Source organism: Gallinula chloropus, assembly GCF_964237585.1.
Source record: "Gallinula chloropus genome assembly, chromosome: 17".
In the NCBI taxonomy this organism is placed as follows: Eukaryota; Metazoa; Chordata; class Aves; order Gruiformes; family Rallidae; genus Gallinula; species Gallinula chloropus.
The window spans coordinates 10,014,181-10,036,451 of record NC_140102.1 but is presented as its reverse complement, the minus strand read 5'-3'; the positions used below and the strand labels follow the sequence as shown (position 1 = coordinate 10,036,451).

At 39.3% G+C, this 22,271-nt stretch overlaps 1 protein-coding gene across 1 annotated transcript in view; it reads left to right on the top strand.

Moving 5' to 3' along the window:
* Window positions 1-22,271, top strand: part of EP400 (E1A binding protein p400) — a gene marked incomplete at its 5' end in the record, with an annotated part of 48,651 nt that overhangs the window by 20,787 nt on the left and 5,593 nt on the right. The window contains 30 exons of the mRNA XM_084272192.1: window positions 1,473-1,639; window positions 2,478-2,632; window positions 3,150-3,386; window positions 4,447-4,611; window positions 5,449-5,616; window positions 7,576-7,667; window positions 8,459-8,757; window positions 9,465-9,667; window positions 9,770-9,939; window positions 10,157-10,353; window positions 10,765-10,876; window positions 11,519-11,662; window positions 11,957-12,115; window positions 12,383-12,466; window positions 13,058-13,189; window positions 13,311-13,355; window positions 13,465-13,618; window positions 14,063-14,304; window positions 14,850-15,023; window positions 15,266-15,313; window positions 16,332-16,468; window positions 17,011-17,067; window positions 17,189-17,267; window positions 17,858-18,058; window positions 19,065-19,110; window positions 19,202-19,311; window positions 20,042-20,246; window positions 20,754-20,917; window positions 21,279-21,485; window positions 21,783-21,978. Coding sequence (XP_084128318.1) covers window positions 1,473-1,639; window positions 2,478-2,632; window positions 3,150-3,386; window positions 4,447-4,611; window positions 5,449-5,616; window positions 7,576-7,667; window positions 8,459-8,757; window positions 9,465-9,667; window positions 9,770-9,939; window positions 10,157-10,353; window positions 10,765-10,876; window positions 11,519-11,662; window positions 11,957-12,115; window positions 12,383-12,466; window positions 13,058-13,189; window positions 13,311-13,355; window positions 13,465-13,618; window positions 14,063-14,304; window positions 14,850-15,023; window positions 15,266-15,313; window positions 16,332-16,468; window positions 17,011-17,067; window positions 17,189-17,267; window positions 17,858-18,058; window positions 19,065-19,110; window positions 19,202-19,311; window positions 20,042-20,246; window positions 20,754-20,917; window positions 21,279-21,485; window positions 21,783-21,978 — 4,549 coding nt within the window. The remainder of the gene's footprint in view (window positions 1-1,472; window positions 1,640-2,477; window positions 2,633-3,149; window positions 3,387-4,446; window positions 4,612-5,448; window positions 5,617-7,575; window positions 7,668-8,458; window positions 8,758-9,464; window positions 9,668-9,769; window positions 9,940-10,156; window positions 10,354-10,764; window positions 10,877-11,518; window positions 11,663-11,956; window positions 12,116-12,382; window positions 12,467-13,057; window positions 13,190-13,310; window positions 13,356-13,464; window positions 13,619-14,062; window positions 14,305-14,849; window positions 15,024-15,265; window positions 15,314-16,331; window positions 16,469-17,010; window positions 17,068-17,188; window positions 17,268-17,857; window positions 18,059-19,064; window positions 19,111-19,201; window positions 19,312-20,041; window positions 20,247-20,753; window positions 20,918-21,278; window positions 21,486-21,782; window positions 21,979-22,271) is intronic.

Here is a 22,271-nt window from a genome sequence, read left to right as displayed (position 1 = left end):
TGTAATCAGTAATTTTTCATGAAGCACTTGGTCAAAGAGAATTTAGCTTTGCTTCCATCATACTTATGTTTGCAGGAATTCTGAAACACTGAAAACACTCTGAGTAGCAGAGTCTTATTTATGGCATTCTGTAATTTTCTCTTTGCTTTCAGCAGCTAAAGGAAAGCAAGACTGAGGTGCTTTGGACCTGGCTAGAGGCCAAATGCCTACCAAAGCTAGTCTGTCACAACCCTTGTCAGCCACCCATCATGGCACAGGGAGGGGCAGGGAATGGGGGAATGGGGTTTTGGTCATTTCCTCAAAAGCTGCTTTCCTTCAGATCTTAAACCACCTCTACTTCCCTGCACCCCTCCCTTCTCATCAGACTTTACTTCAGTCATAATTTTGCTCCTTTCTTCCCCATCGTGGCACAGGGAGGGGCAGGGACTGGGGAGTGGTGGTTTTCAGTCAGTTCCTCTGGAGGTGTCTTCCTTCTTAGCTGGTGGGGGGGACATTCCACACCCCCTTCCCCTTCTTCACCCTGGGTTCCCACCCATAGGAGACAGTCCTCCATGAACTTCTCCAGCATGAGTCCTTTCTAACAGTGTATCATCTCCTCACCAATTTCCTCAGCACGGCTCCCTTCCATGGGGTGCCGACTGTCAGGCCCAGACTGCTCCAGCCTGGGGTCCCCCAGAGGCATAAGTTCCCCAGCAAACCTGCTGCAGCATGGGTTGGTCTCTCCACAGACTGTAGATGGTCTCTGCTCCCTCTGACTATCCACAGGTTGCAGGGGGACAGCCTGCTCACCCTGGTCTTCTCCACAGGCTGCAGGGAGAATCTCTGTCCCCAGCACCTGGAGCGTATCATTTCCCCCCACCTCCTTTTCCCCTGGTCTTGGTGTCTGCACAGCTTCCTACATCTTCGCACTCCTCCTTTGGGGCAAAATGCAGCTGCCTGCAGTTTTTTTTCTCCTAAATGTGATTCCCAGAGGTGCTGTGTCCATCGCTGATGGGCTCGGCCTTGGTCAGCAATGACTCCAGCCTTGAATCGGCCGATGTTTGCTTTCTGGGGCCTGCAGAAAGCTTCTGGCTGCTTCTTGAAGAAGCCATCTCTGCAGTCCTCCCCTTCTCCATTAGAATCCAGCTATACAAAACTGCAACAAAGACTTAACTCTTTCACATAAGAGTGAAGTCTTTGATTCAATGACTGACTTAATACACTTGTGTCAAGCTGTTTGAAGGCATCACTATTTGTTACCATTAACAGTGAGCCCTCTCTTTGAGAAAATGAAAGGAAACAGTTACATTAGAGAGAAGTAGGAGCAATGGAGCAGATGATCTTTTTGTTTGATCTTATTTCCATCCTTTGTATTTTTTTATTCCTAAATTATATGTGTGCCTTTATAGTTCCAGAATGAATTGTGCATAGACAGTGGAGAAGACTTCAGTATTTGGTTTTTCACTCTAAACCTTATTTTACAATTTCCCTAGGAATCAGACCTGTCTCCTTTTGATCTCATTGGAATGGAAAACAAAATGACTCATTATGAAGCACAAGTGTTACCAAAACAAAAAGTTACTAGAAAGTTAATTGAAGAAATCTACAGCTCCCCTCCACCGCCAGCTAGGCCCAATCCAGTGAAGCTCAAACCAAGCAGGTATGTACAACTGCCCTCCCTTTAAGATAGATTTACAGGTGCAAAGGGTAGCCCTGTTGCTAGGTTTACAGAATTCCATCTGCATCTCTGGTAATGTGATTCATACAAAACCTCAGACTCTACTTTGCATTTTATTATTTTGTTGCTTTCTTGTTTACCCTTAAAATTGGACATTCTATTTTAATAGGGTTTTTTGTGGCATACAGTTACATTTAAAGTTTGTTTATGGATTTCCCATAGTTTTTACTTTAACAGCAGATTGATTTTATTCTTGGGGTCCTTGTTTATGGCAAGGGAGTGTTGGTTTGCAAAGTGATCATGGACATAATTATCTTCAAGACTAAGCTGGGTGTGCAGTGTTAGCTGTGCTTGCAGTGTTATAAGAGACATACCAAGTTTCACAGCAGTCATTTTTTTAAAGAGTATTTCTCTCGTAGTGAAGTAGTGAAGTCAAAGTAGCGTGGAACTGTTTTTCTCATGCAGAGGAGCTGCCTAATTGACCTATTGGCGTGTTGATGTCTCTCTAGAAATGATATGAGAACCCCATTTTTTCCCAGATATTAGTATAGACTGTTTAAGCTGTAATTCTGATACATTGTGCATTAAATTGATGTGTGGAAATGAAAGTTTTCTTCTTCCTTGGACTTAGCAAAATGACTTTATAGAATGTCCACATGTAAAGTTTGCTGAGGTGCTGAGTCTTGCCAGCTTCAGCCATCTGCGAGGAAGAGATTAGCATCTGAAGTGATCAGTTTTACTTTCCTGGGGCGATAGAGTTTATTTTTTAAGGCCAAACTCTGATCTTCTGATGGACCTTGACTCTTCATATTCTTTTCAGGTTGTTTCAACCCGTTCAGTATGGTCAAAAACCTGAGGGCAGGACTGTGGTTTTCCCAAGCACTCAAGTACAACGTACAGTGACCACAGCAACAGTAACTCAACAGGGACAAGTAAGAGGAAGGTCACCCATAGCTACAGTGTCCTCAAATCAAGGTAAGAGTGTTAGCGCTAGGTTGGTTACTTGAACCTCTGCATAGACAGATACACGTTAGTCTGTTAGTAGAATCCTTTACCATCTAGCTTAATGGTCTAGAATACTAATGGCTTAAAAATACCAACAGACTAATTGCCAGTATATTTCCCTACTAGTTTGTACAGTACAATCTGCCAGTGTAATGCAAAACTAAGCTTTGTGTAACCTGTTAGCATATGGAGTAAATATGGCACAGTTGGTATTTAAACCTGGATAACGAGTAATTTTCTGACAAAAATGGGAATTTACAGTTCTTTTGTGTATTTATGTAACCTTTAAACAATGCTTTCCAAATATATAATGTTGTAAAAATAGGATGGAGTAAAAGGTGTGGATAGAAATCCCAGTCTGTAAGGACAAACCATTCCTGTAGCCATTTTAATATCCTGTTGGCAGGTTTCTTTTTAATGCAGGTTGTTTAAAAGAGTGGAGTTAAAACCTCTAACAGCTTGCACAAACAACCCTTATTGATTGCAGCCGCAGCAGCACAGTTTCAGACAACTCAGGCTTCCACCAGTGCTCCAAGACACCAGCCCGCAGCGACCTTCACCACAGCAACTAGCGCAGCCAACCCTGTGAAACCGCGGGGCCAGACCTCTGCGCCGGCCTCTCAGCTAGGCCAGGCCCAGCCACAGCCCCCCTCGCACACCATCCAACAGAGTGTGCTGCCTCAGAGGCTGGTACTGACCTCTCAGGCCCAGGCACGGTTGCCTAGTAAGTGGCCTCCCCTTTCAAGGTTTCTCCCACCTTTGTACTACAATGAGGTTAAGTTACTAGGCACCCTAAAATGTGTACAGAATCGTTGTTTTTTTTTCACTCTTCTGATTAGCCTTGCTCAGTATGTTGCTTATGACCAAGGAAAATCGAAAATTGGATAAGAAACAATAGAATTGCTGTGGACATACATTAGCGGTGTCAACTTAATCTCCTGTTTCTGCATGTTTCTTCTGCTGGCAAGACTTCCTTCAGACCAAATGTTTTAGCTCTATCCTAATTACTCCTTTCATATTAAACACTAATCCATCTGCTAAAGGCCTCTCTCGCGGAGAGGAACGTTGCAACTGTTAGGCAGAGAAAAGCGATGAGGCTTTGCTTTAAGGTTGTATGTGCACTGCCTATTAGCATGTGTCTAGAGTACTGAGCACTGATGTATTAATTTTTTCTCTGGGGTAATGCACTGCCTTTACAAAAGCTAAATTTTCACGCTGATGTTTCCTCGAGATCATGAAACTTAATGCTTAAATGCCTCTAACCTTTCTGCATTTAAATCACAAAAAGCTTGGTCCTTGTCACTTTAAAGCTTTTTGGTTTGTCTAAGTGCAGATTGCTTTATATAAGTCATGTTTCATCAACAAATTTCAGACCCCTTTCAAATGTGTATTTACAGTGCCACATGTGAATAGTTTTGTCTCTTCCTTAAGCCTTCCTTCTGCTCTTGAAAAGGCAGTGAAAATCACTTTAATGTCTTTACTGTTCTTTTTCAAAGTGTCACATGAGTTTTCAGGTAGCTCTTAATGTTTTTGCTAATGAAAGTGATTCCTCTAAAATGTTGATGTTCTTACCCTTTAAACAATCAGCTTTTTTCCAGTTTGTCCAACAAATATAGAAAGCAATACCTGCTTAACTTTTATATGACACTTTTGATGCACTAAGTATAATTATGCATGGAAGGCGCTTCAGCACCTGTTTACTAACCAAATCTTAGAATTGTGACTATTGAACAAACTGCCTCCCACTTTGGTGTTTTTTTAATGCCTGTTTCCCTCTTTAACAGGTGGTGAGGTAGTAAAAATAGCCCAGCTGGCTTCTATAGCAGGAGCACAAGGCAGAATCGCTCAGCCAGAGACCCCTGTAACACTGCAGTTCCAAGGGAACAAGTTCACTTTATCACATAGTCAACTTCGCCAGCTCACTGCAGGGCAACCCTTGCAGTTACAAGGTATTTCTTTTAGAAGGGAGTTTTCCATTACTTAGAATGCTCATGTTTTGATAGGAGCAGCACAGTTCCTTGTTCCTGTATGTTAAGGAGATTTTTCCATGCCTGCTGCTTGTACTGTTCTGCTCTACCTGTATTCTGTGTGAGACAAGGATAACAAGGTAACTCTTTTTTGAAAAACAAATGTTTATCAAACAAAACACACAGATACTTCCTTTTTTTGTATTGTATTTCAATATTTTATTGTTGAACTCATTTTCACATACATGCAATACAGCTAAAATACAGTGAAGCCTTATTTCAAATAAACTCCCTGATAAGCCGAAACAGACAAAACTGAGGATGTCCTTGGCTTGTTCTGAAATGTTGTAATTAGTACTTCAAGATCCGTATGCCTCTGAATTTTGTCCCAACTTTTACCCTGCCTTGAATGTTCTACCTATAATGTGTTTTGCCCTCAAATTTCCCTTGATGGTAGTTTGTATGTTGCTGAATTCAGGAGAACACAGAAATTTTCAATAAAATAAAACTAAATTGAGGGAATGCTAAGTGATGATTTTTTTTTGTTGACAGGATTTTGTCCAAATTCCATATAAAATACCTAGACTTGGAATGACACCATCACAGCATGAAAGTCCTCTTTAACTGTGAAGAATTAGGTGTTTTCCTCCTGTTATGGAACTTTAAATCAGACTGGTGGAATTAACTTTTCTGGGAAACTTGAATGTAGTTTGAAACAGTAATGACCAGTTTGTAACAGTAGTATCTTTTGCTAGCAAACACTGTTTATTCTTTTCCACTTTATCCAGTCTAATTTTTTTTTAAATCTTCCATTTTCAGGAAGTGTTCTTCAGATTGTTTCAGCACCGGGTCAGCAGTATTTGAGACCTCAGGGTCCGGTTGTCATGCAGACGGTTTCCCAAGCAGGAACTGTTCAGAATGCTCTGAATGCTTTGGGAAACCAGCATCAAGCAGGTGTCCCAACTTCCACAGCAGTCACACAGCAAGGTGGGTTTTTTAGCATGAAGAAACACCTCTATGTAAACGTTGTTACTAAAATCACATTAATATATAACTTAAAATTGTTGTAGATCTTAATTCTGTAAGTTCAGTTCAGAAGCATGTAAGGTGAAGCAAATCCTTGGATTTGTGCATGAGTTTTAGATAATTTTTTAGTAAAAACTTGGGAGAGCTTGAAACTGTATTAAATACATAGAAAATTTTTTGCCAGTTGTGTATCAGGTCTGATTTTTGTGAGAAGAAGTAAGTTTGAAGTACTGTGTTACTTTTTTCAAAGAAAGACCAGGGTGATTATTTTTTATACTCACAGAGAATGTCCAGCAATCCTCTCTGGTTTTCCACATTGGTTTTGCTTGTTTCTAATTGTCTTTACTTCTCTAATCAAGCTACTGATTTCCCTTTCTGTCTGCAAATACTGTTTAGGTGTTTGGTGCCTTACTGCAAATGTTGTAAGTTCCTTGGTTAAAAACACAATCAAGATGTTGATCAAAAAACAATAGAGAAATTGCTGTCTAGGATACATTTACTACAAACCAGCAGATTGTTAAATGATGATGAATGCAGTGCTAGGAAATTGTTCCCTGGAAATGGCCATCTGCTGTAATTTTCTCTGGATGTAAACCATTCCCTCAAAACAGACTGTATACTGCTCCTTTTTGACCTATTAATGTGCCCTTGAAGTTGTAGTTTGACTTTCTGAAGAGTAAATGTCTTATCATTAAAAGGGGAGATGAAGCTTCAACAGCCTCCCAGTTGTTGAGGTAAAGGATTTCTGTCATAGTTCTGAAGATCTGTGGCTCAAATGCTTTACCCTCCAGCTCTGATTCCATTACAGGTATTCCTAATATGGCCATAGTTCAGAATGGAAATTGATGCAAGATTTCAACAAAAACTCATGCATCATACTATTCTCAGGGTGGTAAAAAGAGAGCTCCAGTAAAAGCAGTCGTAACTAAAATACTCTTTCCAGTTGATTAAAAAAATAGTGTTTTTCTTTGTTCATCTTGGGAGGAAGTTGTGAAAATGCTTGTTTTGACTCTCTTAATTTTGGATAAAATACCATGTAGATTTCATTGCTTTGGGTTATTGGAAACTATAATTGCTGGGTTCATGTGTAGCTGTACAGTAAAAACGGATTGATACTGGCTATCCATATTCACTTGTTTGTAATAAAAATGTGGAAAAGCAAGGCTTAAACCTCTGCATACTCCTTGGAGTATTCTTCTTAATGCAGGAGTAGTGCCTGCTTGTTAACTTGAAGGCAATTCTTCACTGGTGCATTGACTCACCCCTAAATACAGTTTCACACTGAAGAGTGGAAGGGTGTGCTGCTTTTCTAGTACAAATAATCAGTGCTGATGAGCAATGCGTGCTGGCTGAGAGAGAAGCCTGTGTATCCTATCAAGAAAATAACTACTACACAGTGTCTGTAGTCTTCTGGTACATGAAGGGTATTGCTGTAACTTCGATTAGTTTATTCCTGTGTAATGTTCTTACTGTGTAGTTACTTGTCTGGGAAAACATCTGTTAGCACTTGAATTCCCAAGAATGCCACTATGAGATTCCATCATATATTTTTGTATGGAATTCATGGGCTTTCTGAAAAACCTTATGTGATTTAAGATAAGTTAGAACAATCTTATGATTTAGAGCTAATACCTATTGCACTGCATGTGATATGTGAATAAACTAGGAATGCAGCAGGTCTTTGTGCAAAGCTAAGTAAAATTCCATGGTTCTGTCTTGGATTTTTTGTGAAAGCAGTTGATATAACCGTCAAATAACTGATCTGTAACAAAGTACAAATTTGCAGTAACTAATGGACATTAGACTAAAAAATTGTCTGCAGTTATGATGTGTTACAGCTATGAAATGTCTACTTTTGAAAATAATAGATGAGACCAATCTTCAGAAGAATAAATATATAAACACAAGGTTTATCCTCAGTTTGTATTCCAGGTAGAACTGCAGTTACTAATTTGTCATCTGGTGACATAGGAGCAGGATTAAAAACAGCACCTACACATGGACAACCACAGGTACTTACTTTTTATTTTGTTAGGGAAAAGCAACTCTGCAGGTTTGATGCAAAGTCCATGTAATAGTTGGAAGCTATAATTTACAAAGCTGGAATTAATTAGAAGCTTTGATGATTACACAGTGGGTAAAATCCCCAACTTCTATCAGTGTTTCAGGTTGACAGGATGCATTTTCATATATACTCCATAGTTTGAAATAAATTCTGCTGTATAAAAGCAGCCAACAGCTTTCTTGTGCTGTGATAGCAGACGGGTTCCTATGACAAATATATCATAACGATGTAGTAATGCATGAATAAAGGATTTGTAAGTTTCTCTGTGTTTTGAACTGAATGGCAATTGGGCAAATTTTTACAGATTTCTAATCTTGATAAGTTTTTAGAAAAGATGCTCAAACAACCTATAAATTGTGGGGAAACATCAAGTATGAACTGTGTGAGACCTGCACTTTGTCAATATTATTGTGTTAATTGAAATGTCCCAAATAGAAATGATTGATTTTATTTCTAAGACTATAAAAATGTACTTGTAAAAAAGCAAGAAAATACTAAACTCAGGTGGAATTGACTCTTTAATATGAAGGGAATTTAGCTGCAGTCTTCAAACTTTGTTTGAAATTTGCACCTTTTATGATTGGCCCAAGTAGTTGATAAAACTTCTAGGATGCTGGTGCTATAAAATACGCATTACTCTGATCCTGACAGCTTCATTCTAAAGAAACTCATATTCTGGAAGTGATTGTGATGAGCAGCACATGGTGTCTCTTTTTTTTTTAACTTTTCTTGGCAAAGGAAACGTATGAAGAAAAGAACCGACTTTTGAAGGAGCGCCTGGACAGAATATTTTGTGGCAATGAGCGCCGCTGTTCACGGGCCCCAATGTATGGCAGAGACTTGCTGAGCATTTGTTCTTTGACTGGTGAAAGAAAGCCTTCTCAGCTGTCTTCCAGTGAGGCCAACAGCTGGAGGTGGGCTGGCTTTGTGAACTGTTGCCTTTCTTCAAGTGCCTCTGGAGGCCCAAGTAACCCACTGCGAGAAATGATCCTGACTTTGCGTCAGCAGCAGGAATCTCTAAAGGATGTTGTTAACAGGTAATGCATGGACTCTGCCTTGTAAGCCTTTACCGCATTTAGTTATTTCTTAAACACTCTTGTGCAGAAAAGATTTAAAACTTTGTTTGTGTTCATGAGGTAGTTTGGTTTAGACTGATTTATTTAGCAGTGAATGGTGTGCAGCAGGGCCTTTATAATAAAAGTTTTCCGTGCCTCATTCCTAATTTCAAGCCCAAATTCAGCTGACTTTACTTCAGTTTACATTTTTATGCTTTGGATTTAGTTCCAAGTAGGTAACTCTTGGAGCCAAGAGCAAGAGTTGTTCGGACAGAGAGTTGTAGACAGAAGTTGCTGTTTACCTCCAGCTGACGTTGAGCGGGTTATGTGCAGGGCGATAGCTGCGGTTTTCTAGAAACATAAAACGCAATTAGAACTCCTTGAACCTTTTTGAGTTGCTTTTTGTAAATGTTGTATGATGGGTGTTTCTTCATCATATTTGTGCTCCATTGACTGAATGCAGTGGTCACAGTGCAGACACCTTAGCAGAAGCTACTGTCATAGCAGACAAAGCAAAACAAAAAGGTAAAGGGAGATAGAGAATATCAACACTGCTAAGTCACTCTAACAACGTGGTTAGATAGTAGTGCAAAATTATGTGGTTGACAGGCTGAAAATTACTGCTGCAGATTATAATTTTGTCTGTAACTTTTAAAACTGGTATTCCCTGGTTTTATTGCTTTTCACAGGGCTCTCTTCGTATTGCCAGCTGCAGTTGCTGCACCCCCATGTTTGTATGTAGCAAATCCCCCCCCTTCTTATAGTCACAGAATGAAACTCCTTAAGCACAGTCTTAAGCAGAAGGCAGCTCCACACTTGCATCAGTTGCAAAGGATTACAACTCCTCACTTGCTACAGTTCCCTGACCTCCGGCTGGTGCAGTATGACTCAGGTAAAGGAGGACATTTGGTCATAATATTTCAATGGTTTCCTGTTTCACAGGAGTGGAGTGTCTGTATAAAATGATTATTGTTTTTTCTTGTTTGAAATGCAGGAAAATTAGAAGCTCTTGCTGTCTTGCTTCAGAAGTTGAAATCTGAAGGGCGTCGTGTACTGATATTGTCACAGATGATTCTGATGTTGGACATACTGGAATTGTTCCTGAATTTCCATTTCCTCACGTTTGTGAGGATTGATGAATATGCTAACCATGAACAACGACAGGTAAGTTTGACCTAAAGATTGTCTGCTGGAACAGCCATGTGTGTTGCTCAGGATGTTATTTTCTATGGGAGGGGAAGGGTTTATGCCTTGTTTCTTACTTATTTCTAAACTCTTAACTTGTTTTTTATCTGATTTTATTAGACTATAGTGAATTTGGTTTGGTATTTTATTTTGGTATATGCTTTACTTACTCCTTCCTTCTATCCTGTTTATGTAGGAGCTGATGAAAATTTTCAACAGAGACAAGCGCATTTTCTGTGCCATCCTTTCCTCTCACAGTCGTTCCACCGGAGTCAATCTGGTTGAGGCAGACACTGTTGTGTTCTATGACAATGATCTCAACCCAGTGATGGATGCAAAAGCTCAGGAATGGTGTGACAGAATTGGGAGATGTAAAGATATCCATATATACAGGTGATGGTTACAGGTCAACGACTGCATTTAACATGCTTTATGTAGAGTTAATTGAGGTAGTGCTGCTCTGTATGATCTGAAATAGAGTGCAAACAGTGCTGAAGATTTTGACTTCCTTCAATAAAAAAGATGTCAGGTTGTTATAAAATTGTGATCTTTCTTAATTTTCATGGGTTTTGTCTGCTAGTTTACCTGGAATATTTTAATTGAGGTGGGTTTTTTACCTGGTTTTGTTGGGTTTTTGTAAACTTTTTTTTAAAATAAAGTTACACTAATTGTTAAAAGAAAGTAGAGGTTGGCAGTATATGTTTTGTTCTGGGCATGTACAAGCACTAAAAAAAACCCACCTCTTTTTGCTTCTGAAGGCTGTTTTGAAAAGGACTTACCGTGTTTCTGTTTTTATTTTTTTAGGCTTGTCAGTGGTAATTCTGTAGAAGAGAAGCTGCTGAAAAATGGCACAAAGGACTTGATCAGAGAAGTAGCTGCTCAGGGAAATGACTATTCAATGGCCTTTTTAACACAGGTAAGTTAATATTCAAAATACATTCAAACACCTGTGTGGAAGTGTTTAATGAATTCAGGCATCTGTGTAGGAGTGTTTAATAACAGTTTAGTAGAAATCTGTTTGGGCTTGAATAAATAGGTAAGCATATTAGATTTCATGATTGTTTGAACTTAGATGTTAGGGCCACATTCTCTCAAATACCATCCATCTGCTTTTCTTCCGTTACTTGCATAATGATGCAGTGGCATCACCTGTGTGACTTAATGTATTCTGGTTTCTTACACCCTGTCACAAAATTCTGCAGAACTTGTAAGGATGAATGTCTCAACAGCTTTAAAAATGTGTATTTAGCTAGATAGGTTCTCAATTGCTGCTCTGAAGATGCAGAAGACAGTGGCTCCCAATGTGGTAATGCAGGATGAGACTCTCTATTTCTGATTTTTCTGTATACAAATGGTTAATACTTTGTTCTACTCCATCCTGCAGGAGAAAGTTACTGAAGGTAAAAGGGGCAATTTTCCAAAATTAATAGATATATTTTCTCTAGTCAGTCGATAGTTTGTGAGGTCACTTGAACCTGAGCTCATTCAAAGTTACATAAAAACATAAAATGATCCTAAAATCTGAATGTAATCCTCTTTTTCTCTTATGCTTACTAAGCAAACGATTCAGGAATTGTTTGAGGTTCATTCTCCTATGGAGGATTCTGGATTTAGAGTGAAAGCAGAAGAATTTGTAGTACTTTCTCAAGAGCCATCTCCAGCAGAAAATATTTCGCCTAAAGTCGCAAGACCATTCATAGAGGTAATTATTAACATGTACATTAAAAATACAGCTGTGCAACATAAATATTAAATAGCTGTCTTACCTTTTTTCATTTGGGTGTATCTCTTTTCCTGGTGGTTTTATGTTCCTCTCTAATGTAACAAAACTTCCAAAAGTCCACAGTTAAGTTGTACACTTTCTGGAGGCTCTTTCTCTTATCTCAGCAGAAACACATTCCAAAAATTTGTGTAGGATTTCAGTGGACTTTTTATGGGATTTCTTTCCATGTTTTTTTAAAGTCTTCATTATTTTAAAAATATATCTTTCTGAAAGGCCCTCAACAGTATTGAACGAGAGGATGAGGAGTCAAATGATCACATACTAGAAATGGGACCCGAGTCAAGCATCGAACCGTTAATCACAGAGCTCTGGGATTCAAAATACAATGAAGAGCCCTCACAGCTGCAGGAGCTGGTTGCTGTTGTGGATCAGGTACCATGACTTGCCATGAATGTTTGGTTAAAGAGTAATGTTTAGTTGAAATATTTCAATTTCTTTGCAGTCTGGTCTTAAAACAACTTTGTTGTCTATGGGATTGATACTCCCATTAAATGGATGAGAAATCTGCTGATTTAAGATGTTAAGCCATCAGAGGGGGAGATTAGTTTTAAGGAGAGCTTTGATACACTCTCCTCACTTAACATTTCTTTTATTTTCCCCAATACTAACCTTTTTTTTCTCGTTGATGCATTCTCTCAGCTGACTCCAATAGAGAAGTATGCTTTGAATTATTTAGAACTCTTCCACGTTTCAGTTGATGAGAATGAGCCACGGTTGAATGAGGTAAACCAACAAATCTTTCTTTCCTATCTTCTTCAGTCACAGTATGTACAAGCAGTTTTATATTTTCAATGTAAAATGGAAGTTTCTCCAATAACATGGAATATATTGTAGGCATTTCTGTGATCTTCTCTTGCTGTACTTTATGAACACTGGAATGGCTTAGGGAAGGCTTATTATTGTCATATTCTCTTGGTTTAAGCAGGTGTCAGTTCTTAATTTCCTTTATACAAAATGGGGAGGACATCCTTCAGCAGAGCTCAGCAAATATTTGCTGTAGTCCATTGATAGCAGGGAAAAAAATCATTAATTTCAGTGAGTCTACTTGGTTGGGTGAAGGAACAGTGTCTTGGTTGTCTTGGTTGTTTAACTGAAATTCTGAATTTGCTTTATTTTGAGGGTTTAAAGGCCCTCAGCAGAGACCAAAAAAACTCTTCTAAATGATTGTGGCTATCTGTTAGGAAATTGCTTTGACATTTTCAGGCACTGAAATCTTAAAGTTTAAGGAGCTTGTCCATAAAAATACAGATTGGTAACTTTTCATCCAGTGTCTGTTACTGTATAAAGTTTACAAGGAGTCTGACTTTCATCTAGATGGAATTGAGAACTGCAAAGAAAGCATGGGAAGTCCAGCATATGAAAGAGATGAAAGAAAAAGAGCAAAGGATGCTTTGGGAGGATGAAGAGGAACTCCTTACGTACACTCGGGAGGATGCATACAACAAAGTAATTCTTGATTAGTTCTTGTTTTTCTTAATAGTGTCTTTCTTAACAGTTATTTGGAGAATACCTTTTCCTTCAGGCTTCAGCTGGATCATTTGAACTGTATTCTCTTTTTGCTGTGTAGGAATATGTCTATGAAGGTCCAGATGGCCAAACCGAAATAATGCCAGTAAGTAAAAGTAACAGCAGGCAGCCTAAATAGGCCTTTTTTTTTTTCCTAAACATAAAGATTAGTGGAGAGTTAATTCTGCAGTAACGACAAATTTTGTTCTGTGCAGCTTTGGACTCCTCCCACTCCACCTCAGGATGACAACGATATCTACATAGATTCTGTTATGTGCCTGATGTATGATACCTCGCCTATTCCAGAATCAAAGTTGCCTCCAGTGTATGTCAGGAAGGAACGTAAGCGACACAAAACAGATCCATCTGGTAAATGTCTGTTCAAAAGTGTTTTGAGATTTATTGCTGAAATTAAAAAAAGCAAACCCAGAACGTGGGATTTTTTTATATATCCTACATGTCTGGTCCCATAAAAATCAAATCTGCATGTTTGAAGAGGTGAGAAGTCTTTTCTCACTGTGGTCTTGGAGCAGTGGAATCACTGGAAGCCCCAGTTCTTATAGTGTGTCCTTCTGTTTGGACATAGAGGTGTTTCAAAAAGGAGAGTTTTAGAAAACAGGTATTCTGTTATTTGAGTTAGGACAAGACTGATCTCTATACGAGGCTCTCTGTAGTTGCTGACCATATGCTTTTAAGAGGCAGTGGGGAATACTCTGTACACGAGTAGGAGCATTTTGTGGCTGTAAATTGCAGAAGAATCAAAGAATTACAGTAACTATTTACAAAAAATGTTTGGGTTTTTTTTTGTCATAGCTGCAGGCAGGAAGAAAAAGCAACGTCATGGAGAGACAGTTATTCCACCTCGCTCACTTTTTGATCGAGCAACTCCGGGTATGTTGAAAATGCGCCGAGAGGGCAAGGAGCAGAAGAAGAACATTTTGCTGAAACAACAGACACAGTTTGCCAAGCCCTTGCCAACTCTTGTCAAACCAGCTGCTGAGGCTGGGCAGGATAATCCGGAGTGGTTGATCAGTGAAGACTGGGCACTTCTGCAGGTCAGATGATACCTGCACTTTATGCTGTTACATCTTACTGTATTTTTGCTTCTAATTTCAGAAATGTCTCTGTGCTTTATCTCTTCAAGGTTATTTCTGATTTTTAATGGTTAGTTTGGCATTTTGCTGACATAACTCAGAACAGATTGCCCTATCATTTGTGTCCCTCTAAGGATAAATTAAATGTTAAACTACAGAATGCATGATTAAGCCCTGTTTTTGTTGAAGAGAAAGCTTACTATTATCTTCCAGATTAGTTATGCTGGCTGCACATTGGATAACGCAGCTAAGGTTCTCCCATCCTTGAGAAGAGAGCAGTGCTTGAATGGCCGCTCACTGCTGCTCTTAGACCAGTCTCCATGTGTTTTCTTGCACGTCAGTCTGTGTAACAGCATTTTGTGCTTATTTATTCCCTGCGAGTGCAGGTGAACCTGTAGCGCTCTCTATCATTGTAGTAATGGTGTGTGGGCACATGCAGATAAGGGTAGGTTTGGAAGATCAGAATGATTTGTCATCTGAAGCTTTTGTACCTTTATCTGTTGCAGGCAGTGAAGCAGCTGCTGGAGCTTCCTTTAAATCTTGCTGTTGTATCGCCAGCACACACTCCCAATTGGGACCTTGTTAGCGATGTTGTTAACTCATGCAGCAGAGTCTATCGCTCACCAAAACAATGCCGGAACAGATACGAAAATGTCATTATTCCAAGGGAAGAAGGAAAGGTGAGTTTACATAGAATGAGGTGTCTTTTTTTACCTTAAGTTTGTAGAGTTTTTTTTCCTTATCTCCGTAAACACATGCTTTTTGTTAAATGTTTCGACTGTGTAAATAAATAACTTTTAAAACATTATAAAATTATCCTCATCAGGATTTCCACTTATTTTATGTGATTTCTTTGAAAAGAAAAAGCACCTGAACAAAATCTTCCACAAAAGATCATCTAACTTTCCTTCTTATTTTACAGCTAATGTACGAAGCTAATCCTAAAAAGAAGACAAAAAGTATTTATAAGGTGTGCATTGGTATTCTTTCAAAATCAAATCTAGACACTGTGGTATTTAGCAGCAATGGAGGTGGGCAGATAATTCATATGAGATCCATGTTGAGTGTTACTTGAGTTCTGAAACATCAATTAAAATTCCAAATTTATTTTTCCTTTCTTTGTTGATACAGTGGATTGACACCAGACTTCAGCTTTTGGATTTGGTAGATAAATTTTAAATCATGCAAGAAGTTTGTGATTTCACTTAAACTGTAGTGGGTATTTTTCCACCTAACAACCACCATGTAACTTATCCTGAGTATTATGACAGTACTTAAAGATCTCTAAGAATGTACTTCATGCTAGGGTCTAAGTGGATTACACATATATAGAGGATTGAATTCTTGAAACACCTTGTAGTAAATGAGGATGATAGTACACAACAGAAGCAAAAACAAATTCCATGATTGTAAACAACTTCTTCCAAACCATACAGCACATTAGTGACAGAACTGGGTAGAGAATCTAGAACTTCTGACTGTAGTCCCATTCTCTGACTAATAAGCAGGTTTGTCCCCGACTGGCAGTTTCTACTTAGGAGAAGCCAAATGTTAGCGTGGCATGGTGTGTTGAATGTTAACATAGCTTTGTTGGGAGAGCAGTGCAGTGATGGTTTTATTATATTACGTGTGCGCTATGCATAACTATCAACTAATGGGCTCTTGGTTTGGGTACTGAATTAAACTTGCAAAATCTAAACTAAAGCAAAGATTCTTTTTCAAATTAGAGTTTGCCATTCTGTATGTCCCCAAGTGCTGATGCCAGTGTGACCGTGAGAACTGCTCCTTATTTCGCTCTTTCTTTATATATTTCCCATAGAGTTTTGTGTAACAGTAAGTTATCAGTGACACGAGGCAGAAACCAGCCTGTGATAGATATGTTGGCGTACGTTTTTAAGTAATCTACAAGTGCACCATGTGTTTATACATAGACGAAGCACCACGTGGGTGTGTTTGCAATTGAAAGTTGATTTGTTTTCATTTTTTAGACTAAAAACAGTCGCCCGCTTCGTACCAATCAGATCTATGCTCAAGATGAGGGTGCCACCCACACGCAACTTTACACTAATCATTTTGAGATGATGAAAATGATTGCAGGGAAAAGAAGTCCACCTATCAAACCTCTGTAAGTTTAACTGGACTTATTCAGTGCCTGACACCACGGATCTCCTGGAAATGGTGTTCTGAATTGCTTTTGCAACTGAGAGTTATTGTACACTCTGCATCAAACTGCTGTTTTGTTTCTCTGTCCCGGCTCTCTTCTTGTGTCTTGGGCTTCTGTTGTTGGAATACCTCGTATTTCAAGTTTTTGAGTTAGCTTTTACTCATTGCATGAATTTGTTTTATGTGATGAAGAGCAGAAGAGACCTCGTTTGATTTTTGTTAATCTACTTGATAAACTAGGCTTTGCATTTACCTGAATTGTAAATGTTTATGTCCTGTCTAGTAGTACATTGTTTTTATGTGTATCCCTGCAGTAACCTTTTCTATATTCATATATTATTTAGTCTGTGTCTTTCTTAAAATGTCTGTATGCAAGCTCCAGTACTGGTGGGAATATCATGATAACCTCTCCAAAACCGTGGTGTCATCCACTAGAACCTGTGAAATTAAATACTGTTACCAAGTTTTTTCTGTCTCCAGTAACACAGTTTTGCTCAATTTCAGACTTGGCATGAATCCTTTCCAGAAGAACCCAAAGCATGCATCAGTGCTTGCAGAAAGGTGGGCACTCTGTCTTAAAGGAATTATGAATTGCATAAAAGTGTGCTTTTTTTTCCTTTTTCTTTCTTTTTAAACTCTCATTTATTGTTAATGATCGTGTGCTTTGTTTCATCGTTTCCAGTGGAATCACCTATGATAAACCACTTCCTCCAATTCAAGTTGCGTCCCTCCGAGCAGAACGTATTGCAAAGGAGAAAAAGGTATGGTCTCCATCTCAGCTATACACACTGTAGTAATTAAAAAATTAGACAACAGAGGAAGTATGAGAAAAGCTGCCTCCTGGGCAGCAAAAAAAAACCCCAAAAGTTTGGCAGTACAGTAGATATTATGGGCAGCTGTGAATTATATTGTTCAGACATCCATATTCCAAAGCGGGGCTATGATGTCACACTCATTGTTTAGAAGCATCTTTTTAGAAAACATACTGAAAACATGTAAAAACATATAAAAATCTTGTTTTATTCTTGGCCATCTTTTAGCCTTCGTTGTTATTCAGAAATAGCTACCTTTCCTTACTTGTTGATGGTAAACTGATAGTTGTGCTATGCTCTGGGCCATATAGCCATGAGTATAGCTTGTACTTTGAAACTACTTAGGTCATGTAACTTGGGAGTCAGAGAGTTACAGTGCAGAAGGATTCCTGTGCTGTCCCTGCACACACACACGTATCACATCACATGCTTAGAGTGAAAGGGGGTTGGTTTCTTCTTTTCTTTTGGAAAAAAAGCCTCCTTCCTGATGGTTTCATGCACAGTTTTGAAGAGACTGAAGCTCTCACTTTTCTTCCTAGGCTTTGGCTGAACAGCAGAGGGCACAGCAGCAGACAGGCCCACAGCCTCAGCAGCAGCAGGCTGGCCAGCAGCAAGCTCAGCAGCCAGCGGTACAGCAAGCACAAGCCCAGCCTCAGCCACAGGCCCAGGCCCAGGTAGTTCAGCAGCAACAGGCAGTAGTGCAGACTGCGGTAACTACAGTGGCCAACACAGCAGTATTGGTAAGAAAGGGAGGGCTTGGTGCCTCTGGTGTAGTAACTTCAGTTCTTCTGTGTGTACAATGGTTGTGTGTTTTGTTTTCCCTGGAAAGTGAGAATTTTACATTAGTGTAGTGAGATCAAAACTTTCTTCACTCTGTGGTTTTTTGGTTGGTTGGTTTGTGGGGTTTTTTCCTCTGAGTATGCTGGATATCTTCCTTTTTGCTCATTTATTAAGACTGCGTTTGTACAATTACAGCCGTAGATCTTCGCAGCCTGAGGTGGAAAACTACCATATGCTTTGCAAAGATTTTTTTTTTTCCCTTTTCAGTTTAATTTAATCAAAGTCTAAGCAAATACATTTACACAGTCAATGAACAGTGTTGTACGGAGAACTTCGGCAATAAAGAGAATGAAGCTGTAAGAACGGCTTCGTTAAAGTGGCTTAAAACAAAAAGCTTTATTAACTTTTAAAGGCAAGTGGAATGTTGCGTTCTACAGGACCTGTCATGGTTGTTTTACTGTGAATCTTTGCAAAGTTTTCATGGCTTCATAAATCTAGAGTCTGTTTTAATGAGTCTGAAGACAGGTCTGTGGCTTTTTCTTTCAGAGCCAATCCAGTTTGCATACTAAGATATGCAGGTAGTGATTATTTTATTGTTCTTGTTGAAGAGCAAGAATACTACACCTTTTACAGAAGAGGCAGAATGTGGGCTCAGACCCATAAATATTGCTGTGTGTCTGCTGTGCAGTGATGTTCAGGTGTAAGGATGTCAAATTACCAGTATCTACCAGATATTTGACTGGACTCAAATGGCTCATTAGCATGGCAGAATCCTGGTATATACATCAGTTGTTAATGTGTAAAATGAATGAACCACTGAAGAAGTATGTCTGCATCTTACTGCAATTTTCTTACGTTGTCACTTGTGGAATACAGCATTGCATTAAATGGCATAGTAGCATAAGAGCTATATTCAGTTTTCTTTTATGTTTTTCTGAACTGTTGCCTTAATTGTCTCCTAAATAGGCGGGCACAATCAAAACAGCAGTTACGGGGACGAGCATACAGACTGGTAAGAAGACTTTATAATCAGGCATTGGAGATGATAGGACTCTGGGATTTTCATTTTTAGAATCTCATATTTAATCCTGGCTTGCTTTCAGCTACAGTGAGTGGAAATGTCATAGTGAATACTGTTGCTGGAGTCCCTGCTGCTACCTTTCAGCCCATCAATAAACGTCTGGCTTCACCTGTTATACCGGGGACGCTGACTGTGAGTAGATTGCATTGCTAGTTGTGTGCCTGGACTGAGCTGGGTTGAATGCTCTCTCAGCAGAACTGTTTCCTCCTTTAGCTTTCCATGTTATCAGAAGCTCTGCTTCTTGCAAATTTCATGTTCATTATGTGATTCTGTATCAAACCCTTGCCAAAATATAAAACCCAGTGGAGCAGTTTATGAGAAAAAAATGCCCTGTAGATCACAGAATCAAATAATTACAAGAAAAAAGACCTTTAAGATTGTCAAGTCCAACCATTCCTGTCCTATGCTAAACCATATCCCTAAGTACCTTTTTTTAAACACATAAAAAAAATACTGCTGCTAAAATAACATAAAATAATGACAGGTGCTGTCATAGAGAGTGTGTTATGTCATTATTATTTCCAGCCTGTAACTGTTTTGTGCTTTGTTAATTATGATCTTTATTATTACTTTAATGGTTCAAGACTATGGAAGAACAAGCAAAAAAAAAAAGAAAAGTGGTAAAATCAAATTTCTGTAATCTAGTTAAGGGTTTGGTGCTCAGCCTGTTTGGAGAAGATTTAGCCAGATGTGGATTATGAGACTTAGCTGAACAGATAGTTGTGTTAGAGTTGGACCTTCTTTGCTTTTGCATTTTTTTGTATATTTGATCTTTGTTTCCAAAGTCGTGGAGTCTGTTTCCATAAAGTTCTGTAGCTTTATATGAGAAACTGTGAGAAATGATGACTTTGTTCCTTTTCAGACTTCGGGAGGCACTGCAACTGCACAAGTGGTACATACCCAGCAGCGAACTGCGGCAGCACCTGCTGCTTCCACGGAGCTGGTGACCATAGCATCTACCCAGGGAGTTCGGGCAGTAACATCAGTGACAGCATCAGCAGTAGTAACTACAAACTTAACACCCGTGCAAACTCAGACAAGATCTTTGGTGACTCAAGTTACACCAGGTAATAATCATATCTGGAGGGATTTTTTTCCAAAGGTACATAAAGGGCTCCGTAATTTCGGTGGGTTGCTGGACCACCATGGCCCCCACAATATTGAAAGTCTGGATTTTTTGGCAGCACAATTCCACAGTGCTGTGACTTTTAACTTGCTTTATTGTTGGTGATCAGGTGATGTTTTTTCTCCAGTATTTCAGGATAAACTGTTGCAATAGAGAGCTGCTTGTCCCCCAGGTATTGCAATTAAAAAAGTTTTATTAATGATCTGGCAGTAAAATATTAGAATTTACTGTCTCGGCTGAAAAACATTGTGAAGAAAGCATGTATTTTATTATTTACTCTGCTTTTACATCATGTTTATACTAATGTGGTGATGTTTGTAGTTAGTCTGCAAACTGCTGGAGCAGAAAAATATGCATTTAACGACTTGACTTTTCAGGCAAAATCATTGAATTAAGCTGAATATTGAAAATCTCTCTTCAGAGCATTTTGTTTTTTCTTTATTCACAGCTACACCAACAGTCCAGCTGTCTGGCAAAACAATCACCCCTGCTCACTTCCAGCTCCTGAGGCAACAGCAGCAGCAGGCTGCTCAGGTGCAGGTCCCACAGATTCAGGCTCAGGCACAAGCCCAGTCTCCAGCTCAAATAAAAACTGTAGGGAAATTGTCACAGGTGAGGAAATGCTTCTGAAGTGAGGTGGCATGTTACTCTTGTAGTTACTGTAAGCACCATTAGCAGTGTGTGTTGTACCCTGAGTGTTTGGCTAGCTCTTTTTGATGGCACTAACGTCATGAATGCAGAGGGTCTGATAGCTGTTTCAGGTAGTACTGCTGACACAGTAGGTCAGGTTGTGAAGCATTTACCATTACTTTTGTGCTGGTGACACACCGTGTAACAGAGTTGCATTCTTAGCTCTTTGATCTTAACTGAAGTCAAGCATAGAATGTTTCTCCTTTAAAGCTCCAGATTCATCTGTTGTTTTCCTGTAGCCATGTAAAAAATTGGAAATGATAGAAGTATTCAATTTTTGCAGGAGCAGCTGATCAAGTTGCAGAAGCAGAAACTGCAGCTTCCCCAGCAGCAGGCAGCGCAGCAGACACAGCAAGGGGCACAGCAGCAAACAGCACAAGTACAAGTGCAGCAGCAACAGCAAACCCAACAGCTCACTGCTGTTACAGCACCTCGCCCTGGTGCAGTTCTCACAGGCACTACTGTGACAAACCTACAAGTTGCTCGTCTTGTAAGTTGTCTTTGACTTTGTAAAAGCAGTCTTAAACACCTTCCTCTTTCTGGTTTCACTGGATACTTGTTACATATACAAGTGGGTTTTGCATTACTTAGGCAGTACAAAAGATACAGCTGTAACATAAATAGCTTTAAACTGTGCTTACCCAGTGATACCATCTCTGAATTCTGTTACTGTAAAGGAGCAATTCTATGTAGAAGAAACATGTGTAACTATCACTTTATAATGACCTGTTATCTACAGCAAATATTTTTTGTGCCAGTACAGTAATCTTCATTCCTTACTGCTTAGACCCGTGTTCCTGCTTCCCAGCTTCAAGCACAAGGACAGATCCAGGCCCAAACTCCACAAGCAGCACAGGTTGCTTTGGCAAAACCTCCAGTGGTGTCTGTGCCAGCTGCTGTTGTGTCATCTGCCGGAGTCACGACGCTCCCCGTTACTGTGGCAGGCATTAGTGTTGCCATTGGGCAGCCACAGAAGGCCGCAGGTATGTCAACAGACGTGCTAAAATATAATAAAAATTGAAATGCTACTTCTTTAAGGGTGGGATGTTTCAAGTAATGTCTTCTGTGGGATACTAGCACTTTTAAAAAACTGCAGTCTTAGGGGTTGCATTCCTGTTTGCTTCTAAAAGGAGGTAAGAGAATTGAGTTTGTTCCATCTGGAGGTTAGCAGGATTCTTTATCCAGATGTGGTTGCTTTTGTTGGTTTATTTTTAGTCTGTGCCTGGGAGTAGGTGAGCAGATACATAGTAATTTTATAATGTAAAAATAATATACA